At 52.6% G+C, this 18,292-nt stretch overlaps 1 protein-coding gene across 2 annotated transcripts; it reads left to right on the top strand.

Annotated features, from left to right (window-relative positions):
- The first annotated feature begins 2,273 nt into the window (after positions 1 to 2,273).
- Positions 2,274 to 17,449, top strand: ddx23 (DEAD (Asp-Glu-Ala-Asp) box polypeptide 23). Of its 2 annotated transcripts, none has more exons than XM_088912818.1 (17): positions 2,274 to 2,358; positions 3,831 to 4,035; positions 5,523 to 5,645; positions 6,738 to 6,831; positions 6,999 to 7,064; positions 7,578 to 7,716; positions 8,573 to 8,706; positions 8,980 to 9,092; positions 11,222 to 11,365; positions 11,546 to 11,771; positions 12,037 to 12,182; positions 13,102 to 13,279; positions 14,225 to 14,467; positions 14,765 to 14,916; positions 15,459 to 15,567; positions 15,671 to 15,845; positions 16,125 to 17,449. In XM_088912818.1, exons 2-17 carry the CDS (start codon positions 3,848 to 3,850, stop codon positions 16,346 to 16,348), a joined length of 2,454 nt encoding a protein of 817 aa, XP_088768944.1. In that variant the 5' UTR covers positions 2,274 to 2,358; positions 3,831 to 3,847; the 3' UTR covers positions 16,349 to 17,449. The 2 variants fall into 2 exon arrangements, with proteins under 2 accessions (XP_088768944.1, XP_088768953.1); XM_088912827.1 differs by having other exon boundaries at positions 2,284 to 2,358; positions 6,741 to 6,831.
- The last annotated feature ends 843 nt before the right edge of the window (positions 17,450 to 18,292 follow it).

Genomic DNA, 18,292 nt, shown 5'->3' with positions numbered 1-18,292 from the left:
GATTGTGCATGAGGGTTTCTATGCTGGAGTAATTGTGTAATAAAGAGCCTGCGTAGTGTTACAGATCCATGTTACTCGGAGTTACTCGCTCCTGAATGACATTAACATTCAGCTCATGCCTCCTGTGCCCCTACCCTCCCTGCCCAGAGCCGACTCCATTACATTCAGCTGCACTGCTGCTAATACCAACCCTTGTTCCCCAATTAGCACATCGGAATAGCATCCAGACACACAGAGGTGAGGAAAGCCTGCTTAATACATTGTTGGTATTCAAGATAGACACCTCATTTACGGCCATGGGCCTTTTTTAATTTATTTTTATGTCTTTGCCTTTTCTTGATGGGATTTTCTGATTTCATCCATTAAAAAGACAGGAGGCGGCTCATATTACCCTGTTCCAGTCCTGAGGCACTGGGTTTAGACGAGCGACATTCAGCATTAAAGTTCTGCTAACTACCTAACATCATAAGAAAGGTTACAAATGACAGAAGGCGTTTCAGACCCATCTGGTTCATTTGCTGGCGAGTAGGTAATTGACCTGAAGATCTCCTCTCATCTTAAAGGAGCACAGGGAACTTACTTCCACCACATGGCCAGGCAGGTTGTTCCAGACACCCACCATTCTTTGTGTAAAGAAGCACCTGTCGTTCTCAGTTGTGTTCTAGGTGTCGCTGGTGTCCTTACCCTTCTGTTTCACTGATACTCAAGAAGACCACAGAGTTGACTTTGTCAGGGCCTTTAAAGGGTGTTGAATACCCCAGTTCCCCTCATAGTCTCTCTGTCTAAGACTAAAAATAGTCAGTTCTTTAGCCTGTCAGAGCAGAACATTCCTTTGAGTCCAGGACAACAGTACGAATACCATCAGGCTCTGGAGATCTGCTTATCTTAGCTGCATCTAAAACCTATTACACTTCTGGCTCTTCAACGCTATTACTTTTTCATACAGGCATGGTAAATCCTTTAGTAACACAAACGTTTAATAAATTAGCCACTTCTGTTTAATAGTCTAAAAGTGTTCAGTTATTTTCTGTTCAAAATAATATTTAATGAAATGCTACCAGTACCTTACTGCAGTAACAACTATATGGCGAAAGCTCCACCTTGTGGCCAATCCTGCAACCTTCAATATTTTATTTTTATTTGACATTTTTTCAATTATTTTTAATTATATTTTTTTTATAACGTGCCCTTTGATCCAGGGCATTCTCAAGGCACCGCCTTCTTTTATTCTCCCAGATGGGAAATTTGCTTTGCAGGCAGCTCTGACCCCAGGCTTCTCTCCCTGTCTGTGTGTCTCATGGAGAGCAAGCTGGGGTGTGCGAAAAGACAAATTCCTGATACAAGAAATTGTATATGGCCAATAAAGTGATCTGATCTTATCTTATGAAAGGCATAACCCAGTACATGATACATTTAACACAACATGAACCCATTAACAAATAAAAAAAAAAACATATGAACAGTACGATAAAACTGTGTATTTTTACATGAAACATTGAGTGACACATTTAAAAAATTATAGTTAAGAGTTAAAGGCCACTGAAAACATAGTAGTTTGAATGTGAGTTTCTTTTCTTCTCAGCATGGAATAAACCTTTATTTGTTCCTGTGTAGAATTATTATTATCATATCTGGGCTGGCATGGTGGCACAGCAGTTGGCATTGCTGCCTTGCAGCGCTGGGACCCTGGGTTCAGTTCCTGAACCCACGTTGAGCCTGCATGTTCTCCCAGTGTTTGTGTGGGTTTTCTCCCACAGTCCAAAGACATGCCGGTTAATTGGCTTCTGGGAAGACTGGCCCTGGTGTGAGTGTGTGTGTCTGTGTCAGTGTGTGCCCTGTGGTGGACTGGTGTCGTGCCTTGCACCGGTTGCCTGCCAGCTGGATGGACCTCGGCTCCCCTGCAACTCTACACTGATGAAGTAGATTGAAAATGGATGTGTGGAATACAGCTGCAGATACGGTATATTGCTTCTAATTCACTTAGAGGTTACTTGCAGTAGACTGTAATTAATGTACTGCTGAAAGTGATAAAGAGTAGGAAATAGATTTGATCCTGATTACAATGGTTTAATTATCACTGTTCTGGCTTTGTAACTATATTGAAAATACGTGTGTACTACGATGTCCATATGTTTAGAGGGCTTAAATGATGTCCTTATAAGATGACGACACATGTAGAGAGTCTTCTGGGAATTGTTGTCCATAACTCCGTAGTTTCCTGTAGGACTCTCGCCTAGAACACTGCAGCTCCCAGAATTCATTGTTCGAAGCAGTCGCATTTCCGCTTTCGCAGAACATGGCGGCTTGGTAGAAACGAAGTGAGTTCGGTGATCAGAGAGGATTGGAATATTTGAGAAGGTAAGATAATCTGTTTTATCAACTTCTCCGGCTCCTGGGTTACTCTTTAAAGTCTGTAACCTAAATCATGGAAAATATACTAATTTATTTTTTAGAAATACTGTTTAGACGTAGAGCCCCGTTTCGTTGTGTTGATGTTTCCATTTTGTTTTGCAGACGTGCTGTGTTCGCATTAGAGTTGAGTGAATCCGCCGTGTTTTACCTCAGAATTAAACGAAGACTGTCGTTGTTTCATGTTTACATGCAGGTCTGCGTTTGTACAAGTCGAACGCCATCGAGCTTTGACACTATTGCTTTTTAATTTTTAAATCCACGGTGTCGTAGTTTTTTACTGTAAATCCCGAACTTTGACACGGTCTCAGTCAGACGTTCTGGAGGGCCGGTGTCTGCTCCATTTCCTTTTTCTTTTCCAGCAGCGACCCTTATTGTTTTCTTACACAGGCAAAAATCAGGTGTTACGCGAGGGCTTTTTACAGCTTTTACAACTGAGAACAATTCGTTAAAGGGCCATTTATTTATAAATAAAACTTCAGGTGCAAGTTCCAGGTTACAGCTACGTGAAAACCACGTGGAAGTGCATTTTAAACCGAGAACAGGAGGCATTGCTGTACACAAATAGTGGTGGGGGTGTTGGGCATGCTGTTGGAGCCGATACCCTGGCTTCTTACAAGAAACTGCTGGATGAGGAACTCGGATTAATTAACTCCTGAGCGGCTGCAGTGCCTCTCCTCTTGTTTGTAGTGATTTTACAGGTCTTGCCCTAGTGCAGTTAAATAATCCGGTCAGCTGTGTAACAGAGAGTCCCGGCTGGAGCAGCTGCAGGAGCTGGGTTTAGACACCTCTGCTCCAGACGTGTCTGTGGGCTGTCTGGTGCCCTGTGACTTTAATCTCAGGCTGTTTCAGTGTGAGGCATGAACACAGAGGACCACCCAGTCGTGGACCGCAACAACATTGATTTATCCAACAACGCCCTCCCCTCCACTATAAGCCCTGTGTGCTGTCAGTGGCTAAGCGCCTGTGATGGCCACTGCGGGCCCTGCAGGAACGGGTCCACTCCCCTGCTCTGGGCTGCGGGTGGGTTCTCCTTTGGCTCCAGGGATCGTGGCCCTGTCAGACTGGGAGGGGTGGGGGGAGTCAGCTCCCCCCACTGAGTGAGTCCTCTGATCCTGAACTCGGAGGAGCTGGAGGTGCCCCTCTTCCCCCAACTCTGACTGAGTGCCCAGCCTGCCTGACACCCAGTAGGAAACACACTGGGATCTCTGACTTAACTGGCCTGGAGAGCAGAGGCCTGAAGGGTGGAACCAGCCCGTCCCTGAAAGGATCTCCTCTAGGGTCCCACCCCTTCTCCACCATGGGGGCTCAGGTTGGGGTCCCCTCCACCATCACTGGGGGCTGGTTGGGGACCCCTTGAGCTACCCACAGACTGTGAGGCCCCCAGTGCCTAATGCGCCTGTGTGTTAATTGCCCCCCAGCCCGACCCAGCTGACGGATGGCCGGAGATTCCTCGGACAAGAAGGAGGGAGAGTCCTCGGGGCCGAAGGACAGGGAGAAGAAACGCAGCCGATCTCGCTCCCGGGAGCGCGACCGGGACCGCAAGGCCTCGCCGGCCAAGGAGCGCAAGCGCCACCGCTCCCGGGACCGGAAGAGATCCCGGAGCCGCTCCAAATCCGCGGACAGGTGGGCGGGCTGCTTTTACTCTGCACTAATCGAGATCGCCACGGTCGATCACGGGTGGGAGCCAGTGAGTCTGCTGTGTGGTCTGTGAGGGGATTGGCTATACCTGAGCACGTTCACAAATGCAGTTGTAAGGGGGGTGCTCACTTATCCAAATAAGGTATTTTACTGTTCTAATACTAATTTTCAGAAGGTTTTAGAATTTTATTTTCACTTGGCTAATGTGGGTTACTGTGTGTAAATAAAAATGAAACAAGCCTAATTTCATTTGGTTTTATTTTCAGAAGAGGTACAAATTCTGAAAGGGAGGTGGTGACTTTCTATACCCACTGTAACTCTCGGACATGGAAACAGGTTTTCTTCCTCAGGCCTTTGAGCTTTTTAAAGGTGGACAGAACTGTATCGAAACATTTTAATAAAGGAACAAGTAATAGGTTTATACCATGGTGAAAAGTCTTTTTCTGACACCTGAAGAAGGCTCCACGGCCGAAATGTGTTCTCTTTCTTCTCCTTTCAGCATGGGATAAACCTATTTCTTGTTCCTTTGCAGCCTGCGCATGCTGACGCAGCTCCCCACCTGCACATTTCAATAAATCTTTTATTCAGGTCTTTTTTTCAGGTTTTTTGTTGAATGTGCCTTAATATACTACTTTATCTGTCATACGGTTAATTCTGAGCTACACATTGTAATAGGCTGGAGGAAATAGTGAAGATCAGAAGCAGTTCAACATGCTCTACAAGCAGGGGGCTCTCATGAAGACGTGCAGCAGTGTGGGGGTGTGACTGTCCCCCTCTCTTCCCTCTGTGCCCCCAGGTGTAACAGTGATAAGTGTAGGAAAGCGCTTATCCTCACAGCAGTTTCATTTCTGAATAATGTAAACGAATTGTTTAGAGAGGTTGTGTTCCTTGTGATTTGTGTGAGGCACAGTAAGATTCTGCTGTTCGAAGATGCAGTTCTTGCACGCTGTGTGGCGGCAGGTGTCTTGTGTTCTCTGGCACCAGCGCCCCGAGCTACGATGTTTCTGTTGCAGCAGAAGTTTCCTGTGTCTACTCTCTACCGCGCCACTTCCCTGATCGCCATTCCCTCCTGTTCCCAGGATCCGTGATTTCTGCCGGCCTCCCTCCTCGCTCAGTGCTCGGTCCAGAAGCTTGCTTCAGCCTCAGTTTTCGCTCCACCTCTGCTGTGTTTGTTGCCTTGGGTTTTGTGCTTCTCTCCTGGATTTGCCTCTCCTGGTTTTTGTCTGGGCTGCTTGCCCAGTGTTTGTGTTGCCCAGACTCTGTACTGTGCCTGTCTCTGCTCTGGCTCAGTCACCACAGTCACATGACCTCTCTGTTGGTGAGGGTTATGTTGGATCATGCTGTGAAACGTCCCCCCCCCTCTCCTGGGTATACTAATAAAGTTTGAAATTGTATTGAAAGCTGGATATGGGACACGGAAGTGTTCCGCCTGGGAATGGCTGCATGTTGATTTGTTTTTGCCCACCCTGCAGAGAGCGCCGCCAAAAGGACAAGGAGAGGGACAAGGACAGAGAGAGGGATAAGGACCGTGATCGGAGCAGGAAGGACCGGGACAAGGATGGCCACCGAAGAGACAAGGATCGCAGAAGATCCAGGTGAGCGCAGGCCAGGGACGCAGAGAAGGCTCCCGTTGCACGGCACTCGGATCCGTACCAGGGTTTACCAGCAGCAGACTGGACTGACGGAGGGGACAGGCTGCGGTTTAATATTCCATGGGTGTCACACACCTGAATGTGCAGTTTGCTCTGAGATAAGTCTTGGATATGAAACACTGCTGTTGGTTTGCATGCAAGAACCCTGCAGTGGGTAAAACCCGGTATGGATCAGACTGCTATGGAACGATAGTTGCTTCAGTACTCCAGCACAGGAGTTGCTGAGCAGTGGCTTGAAGTGGCCGTGGAGTGGGGATAACAGTGCTCTCCATTTATAGGCCTCTTAGAGCCTTTCCTCTCTAGTCTTCAGTAGTGTGGGTCAAGAGAGTCATCACTGCTGTTTGCTCCTGGGCAGGATCTGAGCACCCACAGGCACAAAGATTTTCGGCAGGATAGGACTTTTGTTTCTCGCAATCCCTGTGAAGCCCTGGGTTCAATTCTGGACCTGGTTTGCTATCTGTGTGGAGTTTGCATGTTCTTCCCAGGTTCCCTTGAGTTTCCTCTGTGCTCCGTTTCCTCCCCCAGTCCAAAGACATGCTGGAAGGTTAATTGGCTTCTGGGACAGTTGGCCCTGGTGCGAGTGTGTGTGTCTGTGTGTGTCCTGTGATGGACTGGCGTCCTGTCCATGGTGTACCCTGCCTTGCACCTTTTTCCTTGCTGGGACAGGCTCTGGCTCCCCCACGACCCTGAATTGGAAGAATGGTTAAAATATGGATGGGTGCTGTTGTATATTGGGGGTAGGCCACTTCCTTCCCTGGGGTGTCATTTTCATGATCTGCTTGTTTTCCAGATCTTAACGTGTGAGACGTTCTGGATAACAACATTAAATATTAATAATAACACAGCACCGCCTTTTCGCTGCATGGATGTAACAACGCAAAATATAATAAAATAGATTTGAAACACATGGTCACATGGAGAGCCCTGTGTGCCACAGTGGGCTCTATCCCATCATTCTCCTGGTGCTTTGGCGGTGGGCTGACTTTATCAATGCTGGTGTCAGGCCCGTTCTTTCAACCCGTTCATCTTCTTCAGAAGCACGTCTCCCAAGTCCAGAGATGTCCGGCTCAAGAGGGACAAGGACATGAAGAAGGAGGAGGAAGAGGAGGAGAAGAAGAAGAAGGAAAAGGTGGGAATCGCCTGCTGAGCAGGAGACAACACAGTTTATGTCCTGGTATGGGATTGGGGGTTATGGCTGAATGTCCTCCAGGTCTCTAGGGGGCGCCCTACCCTAGAGCCCACGGGTGACTCCCCTGCCCATTTGCACTGACAGCGGCCGGTTCTCTGTCCCCCCAGGCTCAGCCGCTGTCCCTAGAGGAGCTCCTGGCCAAGAAGAAAGCAGAGGAGGAGGCAGAAGCCAAGGTGAGGAGGGCCGCGCTCATGTACCTGACTTCCCAAGCATGGTCCTGTTTGCGGGAACTTAAAAGGCACCCTGTTTCCCCACAACCTGTGGTTCTGTTGTAGTCTTGCCCCGCCTCACGCATCTCCCACACACGCCTGCGTCTCCCCACCCCGCTGGGTGTTGAGAAGCGTATCTCTCGCGTGCACCTGCACACGCGTGTTCAGCTCTCATTTTTTTTCACTATTTTTAAATCTATGGAATCAAACCACAGAATTAATAAGAGTGTATTCTACTCTTCAGGGTGTTTAGGTTCATCATTTGAATTGTAATCCATGCTGTTGTATTTGTAAGATTCAAGGGAAGAATTTGCACCTGATGTGGCCGATGGTGGGTGTTGAGCAGATCTTGGGAGCCCGTCCCCCGTTTCCCCATACGCTCGCAGATTTACCCACTGCGAGGCTTTACAGGATGTTTTTTCCCTCCTGTTTTTGTTCTCTCTAATTCTCCTGCCCTCCCCCCCCCCCACCCCCCAGCCCAAGTTCCTGTCCCGGGCGGAGAGGGAGGCGGAGGCCCTGCGCAGGAGGGAGCTCGAGGTGGAGGAGCGGCGCCGGATAATAGACGACGAGAGGAGGAAGAGGAGGGTGTTCCAGGACATCGGGAGGAAGATGCTGGGTGAGGCTCCTGGGGTCTTTGCCTCTTACTTCCATACTTCACACCTGCCTGAGTTCTGCACCACGTTTTCACTCCTGTTATTACACTGACACGCACACACACAGACTGGGGGAGCTGATTTCTTACCGCACTGACCCACACACACACAGACTGGGGGAGCTGAGCTCTTACCTCACTGACACACACACACACACACACACACACACTGGGGGAGCTGATTTCTTACCGCACTGACCCACACACACACAGACTGGGGGAGCTGAGCTCTTACCTCACTGACACACACACACACACAGACTGGGGGCGCTGATTTCTTACCGCACTGACCCACACACACACAGACTGGGGGAGCTGAGCTCTTACCTCACTGACACACACACACACACACACACACACAGACTGGGGGCGCTGACCTCTTACCGCACTGACACACACACACACACACACAGACTGGGGGTGCTGACCTCTTACCTCACTGACACACACACACACACACAGACTGGGGGCGCTGACCTCTTACCGCACTGACACACACACACACACACACACACACACACAGACTGGGGGCGCTGACCTCTTACCGCACTGACACACACACACACACACACACACACACACAGGGGGAGCCAAGCTCTTGCCACCCTGATGCCCCTGAGAAGCAAACTCACCACAGCAGCGCACAGGGCTGCACTGTGCCACATGGGAAATCTGTGGAATCACAGCGTTGGCGCCCCAGAGCTCCGCGCGCACCCCGATTTCACCACCGTATCGGCCAGCAGCTCTGTGAGGCCGTCGGGTTGCCCGGGTGTGGAGGGCTGTCTGTCTAGCCGGCCCGTACCTGTCTGTCCGTCCGCAGAAGACCCTCAGGAGAGAGAGCGGCGCGAACGGCGGGAGAGGATGGAGAGGGAGAACAACGGCACGGAGGAAGACGACGGCCGACAGAAGATCCGCGAGGAGAAAGACAAGGGCAAGGAGCTGCAGGCCATCAAGGTCAGTCCCGGTCCGGAATCCGATCTCCCGGGTCTCGGTTCCACCCTGCGTCCTAAGCGACCTGCGAAATATTCACCTAGTTGGTTCAATTTACCCCCGTCCCTGGGCAGTCGCAGCAGGCGAAGGGTTAAGAGCTGGCGCTGTCCTTCAGCTCTGGCTGCGGGCCTGTGGCCCTGGGGTCTGGCGTCCCCGTGTCTCCTGGGGCTGGGCTCCTTCGGGCCCCCGGGGCAGAGCCCGGTTTTGATCGGCGGTGTCTGTCTGCCTGTGTGACAGGAGCGGTACCTCGGCGGGATCAAGAAGCGCCGGCGCACGCGCCACCTGAACGACAGGAAGTTTGTGTTCGAGTGGGACGCCTCCGAGGACACCTCCATCGACTACAACCCCCTGTAAGGGCTCGCGAGGCTGGGGGGCTCCCAGGGACCGCGGCTGTGATGAGTAATGGGGTGTGACGGTGTGTGGTAGGAGTCTGGCGAGGTGTGATGGGGTGTGACTGTGTGATAGGGGTGTAATGGGGTGTGACTGTGTGGTGGGGTTTGAGAGGTGTGTCACTGTGATAGGGGTGTAATGGGGTGGGACTGTGTGGTGGGGTTTGAGAGGTGTGTCACTGTGATAGGGGTGTAATGGGGTGGGACTGTGTGGTGGGGTTTGAGAGGAGTGTGACTGTGTGATAGGGGTGTAATGGGGTGTGACTGTGTGGTGGGGTTTGAGAGGTGTGTCACTGTGATAGGGGTGTAATGGGGTGTGACTGTGTGGTGGGGTTTGAGAGGAGTGTGACTGTGTGATAGGGGTGTAATGGGGTGTGACTGTGTGGTGGGGTTTGAGAGGTGTGTCACTGTGATAGGGGTGTAATGGGGTGTGACTGTGTGGTGGGGTTTGAGAGGTGTGTGACTGTGATAGGGGTGTAATGGGGTGTGACTGTGTGGTGGGGTTTGAGAGGAGTGTGACTGTGTGATAGGGGTGTAATGGGGTGGGACTGTGTGGTGGGGTTTGAGAGGAGTGTGACTGTGTGATAGGGGTGTAATGGGGTGGGACTGTGTGGTGGGGTTTGAGAGGAGTGTGACTGTGTGATGGGGGTGTAATGGGGTGGGACTGTGTGGTGGGGTTTGAGAGGAGTGTGACTGTGTGATGGGGGTGTAATGGGGTGGGACTGTGTGGTGGGGTTTGAGAGGAGTGTGACTGTGATAGGGGTGTAATGGGGTGGGACTGTGTGGTGGGGTTTGAGAGGAGTGTGGCTGTGTGATAGGGGTGTAATGGGGTGGGACTGTGTGGTGGGGTTTGAGAGGAGTGTGACTGTGATAGGGGTGTAATGGGGTGGGACTGTGTGGTGGGGTTTGAGAGGAGTGTGACTGTGTGATGGGGGTGTAATGGGGTGTGACTGTGTGGTGGGGTTTGAGAGGTGTGTGACTGTGTGATAGGGGTGTAATGGGGTGGGACTGTGGTGGGGTTTGAGAGGTGTGTGACTGTGTGATAGGGGTGTAATGGGGTGTGACTGTGGTGGGGTTTGAGAGGTGTGTCACTGTGATAGGGGTGTAATGGGGTGGGACTGTGGTGGGGTTTGAGAGGTGTGTCACTGTGATAGGGGTGTAATGGGGTGGGACTGTGTGGTGGGGTTTGAGAGGAGTGTGACTGTGTCATAGGGGTGTAATGGGGTGGGACTGTGTGGTGGGGTTTGAGAGGAGTGTGACTGTGATAGGGGTGTAATGGGGTGGGACTGTGGTGGGGTTTGAGAGGAGTGTGACTGTGATAGGGGTGTAATGGGGTGGGACTGTGTGGTGGGGTTTGAGAGGAGTGTGACTGTGTGATAGGGGTGTAATGGGGTGGGACTGTGGTGGGGTTTGAGAGGTGTGTGACTGTGATAGGGGTGTAATGGGGTGGGACTGTGGTGGGGTTTGAGAGGTGTGTGACTGTGTGATAGGGGTGTAATGGGGTGGGACTGTGGTGGGGTTTGAGAGGTGTGTCACTGTGATAGGGGTGTAATGGGGTGGGACTGTGTGGTGGGGTTTGAGAGGAGTGTCACTGTGATAGGGGTGTAATGGGGTGGGACTGTGTGGTGGGGTTTGAGAGGTGTGTCACTGTGATAGGGGTGTAATGGGGTGGGACTGTGTGGTGGGGTTTGAGAGGAGTGTGACTGTGATAGGGGTGTAATGGGGTGGGACTGTGTGGTGGGGTTTGAGAGGAGTGTGACTGTGTCATAGGGGTGTAATGAGGTGGGACTGTGTGGTGGGGTTTGAGAGGAGTGTGACTGTGTGATAGGAGTGTGACTGTGATAGAGGTGTAACGTGGTGGGACGAGGGTGTGGCTGTGTGGTAGGGGTGGGACGAGGGTGTGGCTGTGTGTGGTAGAGATGGGACTAAGTGGTTGGATTTGAGAGGAGTGTTACTGTGATAGTGGTGTCACGTGATGGGACGAGGGTGTGGCTGTGTGTGGTAGGTGTGGGACGAGGGTGTGGTGGGGATGTAACAGGGCGTGAGTTTGACAGTGTGAGCTTTGTCCCCTTTGCCCCGCTGTCTCTCAGGTACAAGGAGAGGCACCAGGTGCAGCTGTACGGCCGCGGCTTCATCGCCGGCATCGACCTGAAGCAGCAGAAGAGGGAGCAATCACGCTTCTACGGCGACCTGATGGAGAAGAGGCGCACTCTGGAGGAGAAGGAGCAGGAAGAGTGAGTGGAGCGCACACTTGCACACACCTGATGTCCACACAGCGCTTTCCACCTGATGTTCACTGAACTTGCTGTGATCCCTCCCCCTCTCGCGTCTTCTCTCCTGTTTCTGTTCTTCGCTTCTCTCTCTCCATTATCCCCCTTTCCAAACTCCCATCTCTCTCTCTCTCCCCCCCGCAGGCTGCGCCTGAAGAAGCTGCGGAAGAAGGAGGCCAAGCAGCGCTGGGACGACCGGCACTGGTCCCAGAAGAAGCTGGAGGAGATGACGGACAGGGACTGGCGTATCTTCCGCGAGGACTACAGCATCACCACCAAGGGCGGCAAGATCCCCAACCCCATCCGCAACTGGAAGGAGTACGACCTGCCGCCCCACATCCTGGAGGTCATCGACAAGTGCGGCTACAAGGTGGGCCCCCGGACCCCAGCCAGCCCGCTCGGGCCGTTAAGAGCGAAGGAGCGGTGTGGGGCCCGTTTAGGAGTGCTGCTGAAACGTGCCCTCCTGCTCCTTGCTGCATACAGTGTATAGTGTGCTGCTCCCACAGCTTCTCTCTGTCCAGCTGGGCAGCTCAGCACATCAGTTTCCACAGTTCCAGTGAACACGTGCTGTCCCAGTCTCTTTGCCGGTCTTCCCCAGCTTCCAGTTTAACGTTTGCCGTGCGCTCTGATTCCAGGAGCCCACGCCCATCCAGAGACAGGCCATCCCCATCGGCCTGCAGAACCGGGATATCATCGGAGTCGCCGAGACCGGCAGCGGGAAGACGGCTGCCTTCCTCATTCCCCTGCTGGTCTGGATCACCACGCTGCCCAAGATTGACCGGTGAGAGACAGAGCGCCCCCTGCTGGATCTCTTTCCCCAGGGCTTCCTCATCTTGCTCCTGCCCACCATTACCTCTTGTGATTTTTGGTTCAAGAACTAATTCTTACTCTATTGAGCTAAACGAGCAGTCAAACTGGGAGATTTGAAGTTTATGACAGCATTTAATAGAAGCAACTTGAAAAAATTCAGGTAGCAGGACATATTCTAAGATCTTTTGCTCATACATGCCCATAGCTTATACTGAACGGCACTGCATACTTTCAGTAGAACCTGCATTGTAATTAGCCTGCTACACAATTGAACAGTTCAGGAGTTTTAATGTAACAAATATCCTCAAGGGGGATTGGATTGCAAGGATTGTAGATCAGTTTTCATGAAGCTGTCTTCCCTTGCAGAGGGGAATGGGGTGCCCTCAGTTCCACGCAGGCCTGTGCCAGTTTCAGGGTGACGGTGGGGTGGAGGGCGTCCTCAGTCCACGCAGGCCTGTGCCAGTTTCAGGGTGACAGTGGGGGGGAGGGCGCCCTCAGTCCACGCAGGCCTGTGCCAGTTTCAGGGTGACAGTGGGGGGGAGGGCGCCCTCAGTCCACGCAGGCCTGTGCCAGTTTCAGGGTGACAGTGGGGGGGAGGGCGCCCTCAGTCCACGCAGGCCTGTGCCAGTTTCAGGGTGACGGTGGGGTGGAGGGCACCCTCAGTCCACGCAGGCCTGTGCCAGTTTCAGGGTGGCAGTGGGGGGGAGGGCGCCCTCAGTCCACGCAGGCTGTGCCAGTTTCAGGGTGGCAGTGGGGGGGAGGGCGCCCTCAGTCCACGCAGGCCTGTGCCAGTTTCAGGGTGACGGTGGGGTGGAGGGCGTCCTCAGTCCACACAGGCCTGTGCCAGTTTTGGAGAGGTCAAACTGAGGGTGACGTTCCTGCTCTCTCAGGATCGAGGACTCGGACCAGGGCCCGTACGCAGTGATCCTGGCGCCGACCCGTGAGCTGGCCCAGCAGATCGAGGAGGAGACTATCAAGTTCGGGAAGCCGCTGGGAATCCGCACAGTGGCGGTGATCGGTGGGATATCCCGCGAGGATCAGGGCTTCCGCCTGCGCATGGGCTGCGAGGTGAGGGCCGGGCAGGGGGGAGGGGCTCCCGTTGCACAGCGGTTTGATCCATTTCGGGTTCGGGATCAGTGCTTTAGTGCCATAACAACCAGTTTGCATTGAATCTGGTTTGGTGAGCTCATGCCACTACATGACATCAGTACAAATACTCAACATAAAGCCAGTAATAAACAGCACTCGCCCCACCTACCTTTACATACCATCCTAAACACACACCGGTAATACAGTAAATAACAGTGAGACCTGATAAAATAACGACGAGCTGTGCATCAGTTTCACAATCAAACTGCAGCGTTCAGGCTTCTCCCAGCCTCTGGGTAGGGCCTCTGTTGCACTGTTGTGACACCGGGCAGTCCCAGTCTTGAGTGACCTGAGCTGCCTGCCAGAGGGGAGGAGAGTAAACAGAGGTTGTGCAGGGTGGGAAGGGTCCTGGGGGTTTTGGTCTAGAAAAACAGAGAGAGTCCACAGTGGGAAGGTGGCATCCTGCGATTTCGGAGGTGATATACACTGCTCTTGATACACAGGACCTGCTGCTTCTTGTTCTGGGCTGAAGGGTTGCCGAACCACACAGTGACAGAGAAGGTCAAAACAGTTCTGTGATACTCCAGACTTCTTTTACTGTCCCAGAAAGAGCAGCCTCTGGTATTGACCTGCCATGTTAAGAGTGTGGGAGATGGTGATGCCCAGCAACTTGTAATTCTCCTCCATTTCTCCAGCAAGACCATTAATGTTAGTGTCGAGAGCGCTCCCTTGCTGAGTCTGAAGGCCATCACACCAGTCAACTCATTCAGCTCCTTCACTCCTGTGTACCGGCTCATCGTTGTTTGTGATGAGTGCTGTAATAGTAGGAGCTGCAGCAGAAGAGCAGCTTGTTTGCTTTGCGGGTGAAACAGGCTGGAGTGGTTTGTGTTCTCCGTTGGGCTTGACGTGTGGTTTGGCCTGCAGATTGTGATTGCCACACCTGGGCGACTGATCGACGTTCTGGAGAACCGGTACCTGGTTCTGAGCCGCTGTACATACGTGGTTCTGGATGAGGCCGACCGCATGATTGACATGGGCTTCGAGCCGGACGTGCAGAAGATCCTGGAGTACATCCCCGTGACCAATCAGAAGCCGGACACCGACGAGGCCGAGGACCCGGAGAAGATGATGATGAACTTCGAGTCTGGAAAACACAAGTACAGACAGGTGAGGTGTACACCTGGCATAGTATCCACTGTGTAGACACATTGGGCCAATGTACAGGCGGCGTGGGCGCTCCACTCACACCTGGCGCAGGCGCGGGCGGCGGGGCGCTCCGCTCACACCTGGCGCAGGCGCGAGTGGAGGGGCGCTCCGCTCACACCTGGCGCAGGCGCGGGCGGCGGGGACGCTCCGCTCACACCTGGCGCAGCCCCCAACACAAGAGCAGAGCAGTGATACTGCTTTTGACAAAGTACCGTGTTCATGCAGCTGCACTAATCAGCGCCGCTCTTTTTGTCCCAGACGGTGATGTTCACAGCCACCATGCCCCCGGCGGTAGAGCGGTTAGCGCGCAGCTACCTGCGGCGCCCTGCGGTGGTCTACATCGGCTCTGCAGGCAAACCGCACGAGAGGGTGGAGCAGAAGGTCCTGCTGATGTCGGAGGGAGAGAAGAGGTGAGCAGACGGTCACTGCGGCTTCTGATTTACTTGAATTAATCGTTGCAGCGACAGTGACGTTTCTGAGCCAGTAGAGATCAGGGCTGTGATCACATGGTCGCTTAGAACAGTGATCTAAGTGCTCTCTTAATCCTCAGGTGGACTTTAAACTTAAATGTCCCCATATAGTGTTGTCTTTCAGTGCTCATGGACAGCAGCTGAACACGCTGAAGTCTGTACCCCAGTGTTGGGGAAAGGATCCATATTTAGTACTGGAATAAGTGCACTAGTGAGGGGGGAGGATCCATATTTAGTACTGGAATCAGTGTCAGTGCACTAGTGAGGGGGGCGGATCCATATTTAGTACTGGAATCTGTGCACTAGTGAGGGGGACGGATCCATATTTAGTACTGGAATCTGTGCACTAGTGAGGGGGGAGGATCCATATTTAGTACTGGAATCTGTGCACTAGTGAGGAAAGCGGTTCCACTTGCAAACCTGAGTGTTCAGCTGGGGTCATGTGCTGTATTTCTGAGCCCCCTCTGCTCTGGACTTTACAGGAAGAAGCTGCTGGAGGTCCTGTCCAGGGGCTTCGATCCGCCCATCATCATCTTCGTCAACCAGAAGAAGGGCTGCGATGTGCTGGCCAAGTCTCTGGAGAAGATGGGGGTAAGATATTTCCTGGTGACCTGGCATCTGCCCCATGAGTCTTTACCACCTCCCCCCCCCCCCCCCCAACTGACGCCTGTGTGTCTCCTCTCCCCCCCCGCAGTACAACGCCTGCACACTGCACGGCGGCAAGGGCCAGGAGCAGAGAGAGTTCGCCCTGTCCAATCTCAAGGCCGGCGCCAAGGACATCCTGGTGGCCACCGACGTGGCAGGAAGAGGCATCGACATCCACGACGTGTCCATGGTCGTCAACTACGACATGGCCAAGAACATCGAAGGTCAGCTCCTCGCTCCCTCCTCCTCCTCCTCGATGGAGGCTCCCTTTTCTTATCCCGAAACTGATTTCTGGCAGCAGGAAATCATTACAGTCCCTTTGAAAAGTTGACGACTAAGGGACAAGTGACCTGATTGAAGGCCAGTTAACTAATTAAGTGTCTTTGAAGTGTGAAGTGGAAGAAATTGGGAGATTGGGAGTCCTGCATTGTCCACTTGTCTCTGGTGACCTGGTTCCCAGGAGGAGGCACTGACTGAATCCCTGTGGTTTCTCTCTCTCCCAGATTATATCCATCGTATCGGCAGGACGGGGCGTGCCGGGAAGAGCGGCATAGCCATGACCTTCCTGACGAAGGAGGATGCGTCCGTCTTCTACGACCTGAAGCAGGCCATCCTGGAGAGTCCCGTGTCCACCTGCCCCCCCGAGCTGGCCAACCACCCCGATGCCCAGCACAAGCCCGGCACCATCCTCACCAAGAAGAGGAGAGAGGAGACCATCTTCGCCTGATCACTCCTGCTCCTCTCCGTCTGCTCTTTCCCTGTCCCTCTGCCTGCTCCTCTCCCCTCTCCTCCTGTTCCCCCTCTCCCTCTGTCTCCTCTACTCCTCTTTCCCTGTCCCTCTGCCTGATCCTCTCCCCTGTCCTCCTGTTCCCCCTCTCCCTCTGTCTCCTCTACTCCTCTTTCCCTGTCCCTCTGCCTGCTCCTCTCCCCTGTCCTCCTGTCTCCTCCTCTCCCCCCCCCTTCCTGCCTCTGTCCCCTCGGCGTGTTCATCTCTCTGCCTCCTCCCTCCTGTTCTCCACCTCCATCCCACCCCCCTGTCGGTCTGCCGTTCCCCCAGCACTGCTGATCCTCCCAGTGACCAGTTAACCAGTTGGGGCACTGATCTTCACTCCTGCTCCCAGAGAGCCGCTACGTCTCCTGGTTTTCATTCCAGCCAGGAATCTGACCGACACGATGGGTTCTCGTGTTCGCATCGCTGGTCTGCATTCCCGCAGTTCGCAGGCCTTTGTGCAGACTGGCCAGGCCGGCAGCTGTCCTGCGCCTTTCACTTTATTTCAGCATCTTCGCTCTGCTTTTCATTCCTGCTCCCTGTCATTCCCACCCCCTGCTTTCCTTCCGGATAAAAAAAGACCAGTGCAGTTTCTGGGACGGCATTTCTCAAGCCACGCTCTGCCCGCGACACTGAGCCGGCTGCGATCGGTGTCTATTCAGGGAGGCGGGAGCTGGAACGGACTTTGAACTGACTGCTTGCCCCAGTCTGGGCAGTTCATGACTCGAGATGCTGCTCTGTGCGTCTCCCCTAGAGGGCAGTGTTTCTGACGCGGCGTGCGTCTGCGCACAGGGACGCGTTTCAGAGCAGCTCCTCTCGTCTCGAACCCTGACGGCGGCGTACCCCAAGGTCGTCGCGCGTTCAGGTTTCTGAAACCTTTGAGAAAATCTGTGATAAACTCGGAATCACCAGAGAAACTGTTGTGCTACATCCTTCTGTAGTTGTTTTTTTTATGAATAACTTTTTTATCTCTCCACAAGGAGAGTGATTGTATATAAATAGAACAGTAGCCTGTTGAGATGTGACATTAAAACTGAAACCTGTCAGTTTTTTACCAAATGCTACAGTGTGTGAAATTCTTTCTCCACATCCTGCTCCTGTTGTCTCCTGGTTCTTTTCTTGACCGTTTTATTGAACTGTTTGCCATTTAGGCCTTCTTGGCGGTTTCCAAGACTTTTTTATTCTTGATGGCAAAGTACATATAAAAACAGTGCTTCTTGCACAAGACCCCTGACTTCTTAAGAGTGTAAAACACATGTTAAAATGTTCTAGTTATTTGAATTAAAGTTTCCATTCTGTCTTACAGGGAGTGTTCTACTGAAATGTGAACTGAAAGAGACTCGGATTCACAAAGTAACAATATTAAGAGATTAAGAGGAATTTCTGTACCTGAAGCTACATCTGAAAAACAGAAAAACATTCCCCCCATGTTCGAAACACATCTCAGCAAGCCTGTGTCTGGTCAGTGGACTTATGGATAGCCTTGTTATGAAATCCAGATTTCTGTTATACTGTGAGTGGTGTTAGTGGACTGGTAGGTAGTGCTCTTGCCTTTGGACCAAAAGTCCTAGACCAGTACCACAGTATTGGTATTCACACCTGTAGAAGTCTCCACAGATGAAATATGTCTCATTTCCTTGTAGCATGGAATAAACCTTTACCTGTTCCAATATAACAGTATGGTCATTGAAGATCCCAGGACACTAAAAAGCTTAGGGGTGTTGAGTCTGGTGTCCTGCCTAAATTACAGTCTAGGTTGTACAGTCTGTCCCCCCTCCAGCTCCCCCTTCACCCCCTGGAGCAGCAGTGTGTCTCTCCTGCCCTGAGCTGCTGTGCAGTGGGGCTGCTCTTCGGTGGGGAGAGGCAGTGGGGCCCTCCTATGTGTGAAGCACTCAGAAAATG

This window comes from Atractosteus spatula, chromosome 1 (genome assembly GCF_055471065.1).
Source record: "Atractosteus spatula isolate fAtrSpa1 chromosome 1, fAtrSpa1.hap1, whole genome shotgun sequence".
Taxonomy (NCBI): Eukaryota; Metazoa; Chordata; class Actinopteri; order Semionotiformes; family Lepisosteidae; genus Atractosteus; species Atractosteus spatula.
The sequence above is the reverse complement of the archived record's forward strand: the minus strand, read 5'-3'. Positions and strand labels throughout refer to the sequence as shown.